The 2854-nt window shown below is 33.0% G+C and overlaps 1 protein-coding gene across 1 annotated transcript in view; it reads left to right on the top strand.

Annotated features, from left to right (window-relative positions):
* Positions 1-412: 412 nt before the first annotated feature.
* The window catches only part of HDX (highly divergent homeobox), a gene marked incomplete at its 3' end in the record, with an annotated part of 248049 nt that continues 245607 nt past the window's right edge, over positions 413-2854 (top strand). The window contains exon 1 of the mRNA XM_007958705.1: positions 413-559. Within this exon, the coding sequence (XP_007956896.1) occupies positions 413-559 (147 nt within the window). The remainder of the gene's footprint in view (positions 560-2854) is intronic.

The raw sequence follows: 2854 nt of genomic DNA on the forward strand, positions 1-2854 counted from the left end.
AAGACATTTGCCAGATACCTTGCTTGACAAATAACAATGAGTGTCCCTGTTGATAATTGAGCATGTATGGCTACTGCCATCCCAGGCTTTACTAGCCATAAATATTTATTTCAGGGAAAAAACTTTTTTTTTCACGTATACTGACACTAACCAGATAAGGGTTTTCCTCTTCTTTCTTCTTTTTGTCTTTAAAATTGATGCTTTTTTTTTTTTAACAAATTAAGTAACTATTTTTTAGTGAGATCCTATCTCCCTTTAGCACACAAATTATTGCCTGTTACTAGGGATTAATTCACTTAAAGAAATCTTGCAGCTTGGAAGTACTGAAATTGTTTTGAAAAACAAAAGCATGCAAATTCTACACATACTCAATATTTATTCCAATTTTCAGAGTATCTTCTTTTATTTTTAGATGAATCTACGTTCTGTATTTACTGTAGAACAACAAAGGATATTACAGCGTTATTATGAAAATGGAATGACAAATCAAAGTAAAAATTGCTTTCAGCTCATATTACAGTGTGCACAGGAGACTAAGCTGGACTTCAGTGTAGTCAGGGTAAGTATTGAGGTCTTCCACTCTCAAATTTACAGCATTTTATTACAAATGATATTGTTTAATACAAGTAAAAATATTCAGGGTATGAAGTCACTAACTTTATAAATAGCTTCATTTCCCTGGCATAACAATGCTAATTTTTAAGAGAACTGATCTTTTAATATATGTTTATTTGCTTCTATAAATTTCTTGATAATCCTAAAACCTTTGCAGTGTGACCATATCTTTAAAAAGCCCCAGTCCTTTGAACTAAATAATATCAGTAAAACAAGCATTTACCAAAGGACTGAGTACCATATGCTTAGTATTATTTTCTTGTTAGATTTTATTTTTTCATTAGGCATTCATGACTTCAGTATCTATCTTTTTAGAAAACCATAGCCTTTTTCTTTATGAATACTTCACCTTCCTTCTATGTAAAATGCATACATTTCAATGGATTAGCAAGTTGTTGTTGTTGTTGTTGTTGTGTGCCATCGAGTCAGCCCTGACTCATAGCTTAGCAAGTAGGCTCCAAGAAATCCAAAGAGGGGAAATTTCCTTTTGTCATAACCATAGTCTTTCAGCTACAAAAAAGAGAGCTGTTATCTATTTGTGAAAGGCAATGAGAAGGTGATAGAAAGAAGGCAAGCATAAAGGTAACAGAACTAATCATGGATTTTATTGAGTACATGGGTCCTTTCATGTTTGTTTGCACATGCTACTAATTCTCCTGGCAAGAAAATTTAGGGATTCAAAGATCAGCAGTTTTCACATCTTTGGCAGTTACTTGTCTAATTTTGGAAAGAGAAAGGATGTCTGTTTTTATGTTTATTTCCCTGTTGGACATACCTTCAAAGACTCTAAAGATAACAATCTCTTGATAAGCAGAATTCTTTGGAGAACATAATTCTTAATGATTAAATGATATATTCACCTTCATATAGAGAAGTGTGTCACCAAGTCTAGAGCAAATATTTTCAGAATGTCTGTTTCTTGTTTTCTTGTTTACTGAGCTCAACAATAATACTTAGAAATATCTCCTATTAGCAGTTCTAAATGCCCTATTTAAAATAACTTTACTAAACCTCAGAGAAAAATGTTTAATTGCTTTAGAAAACAATGTCAAAATGTATATTCCAAGTAATACAATTGCATTTTATAAGTGTAAACTTCTTTTGATTTTTTTTTCTGTGCCATGATTTCCTTGTATTGTACCATTACTTTTCAGTGAAAAGCCTTCTTAGGCAGCTGTATTGTGGACTGTTATCTTTAATATTCCCAGTTTGTTATTGCATTATCACCCCAATTACTTGCTTGTTTGTGCTTGGATATTGAGAGTATTGAAATACAGAGGTCCAAATGGTGTGAAATCTAAAACGAACAATGGGAATGAAGGAAATAAATTCCTGTAATGTAACATTACAAGTAAAACGTTATATAAATCATTAGCAATTGTGTGAGATAGATTCATTCTTTCCATTCCAGAAGAGTTTAAATTCAGAAATACAATCCTCCTAATCTAAACAACAACTCAATTTTGTGGTTTTTCCATTTAGACAAGGGAGTTGATTATAAACATATCACTTTGCAATCCCCCTCCCACACTTTCATGAATATATATTTTCTACATGAAAGAACCTTTCTTAGTTGTTTTAGATATTGTATACATTTTGTTTTTTTTTAAAGAACTCAAATGTCAGTATCTTAAGAACTTGATCCCAGTGTTAAGAGAACTTTGAAGGGTTAAAACATCCAAGCATGCATAGGGGTATAAAGGAGGAGGACAATAAAGAAGACATTACAGAAAAGGAAAAAGAGGCTTAGGGGCAGTGAATTTCTAAGAGAGAGCTGAAAAACAATTTTATGACTGACGAATTGGTGATCCAAACGTCTTGCCTTTCATTTTTGTTTTCCCTAAGTACTATTGCTTTGCTTGTTCTTAACTCCAAATTCTCATCATGACCCAAATTTCCTTCTCACCCATGATGCATTTGTAATGAGAGTAAATTTTATCTGATAAGTATTTGTAAATTTTGGATCCTGCCACTGAACAACTTTTTTTAAAAATTTTTATTGTGATTTGTACGAAAGTTTATGGATCAAATTTACTTTCCATATAGCAGCTCATATACATTTTGTCTCATGACATTGACTGCAATTTCCCACAATGCAACAGCTCCCCTCCCACTTCCTCCTCACAGTTACCTCTTCCTTATATCTTTCCCTCCCTTGTAGTCCTGCCCCCCCCAGCTGTCTCCCTGTGCATACACAGCCCTTCTATTCTCCCATGATTGATCTCTCCAAGGAGTGTAT

The sequence above is a fragment of the Orycteropus afer genome, unplaced genomic scaffold (assembly GCF_000298275.1).
Source record: "Orycteropus afer afer isolate SDZICR_OR568_19922 unplaced genomic scaffold, OryAfe1.0 scaffold01086, whole genome shotgun sequence".
Lineage (NCBI taxonomy): Eukaryota > Metazoa > Chordata > Mammalia > Tubulidentata > Orycteropodidae > Orycteropus > Orycteropus afer.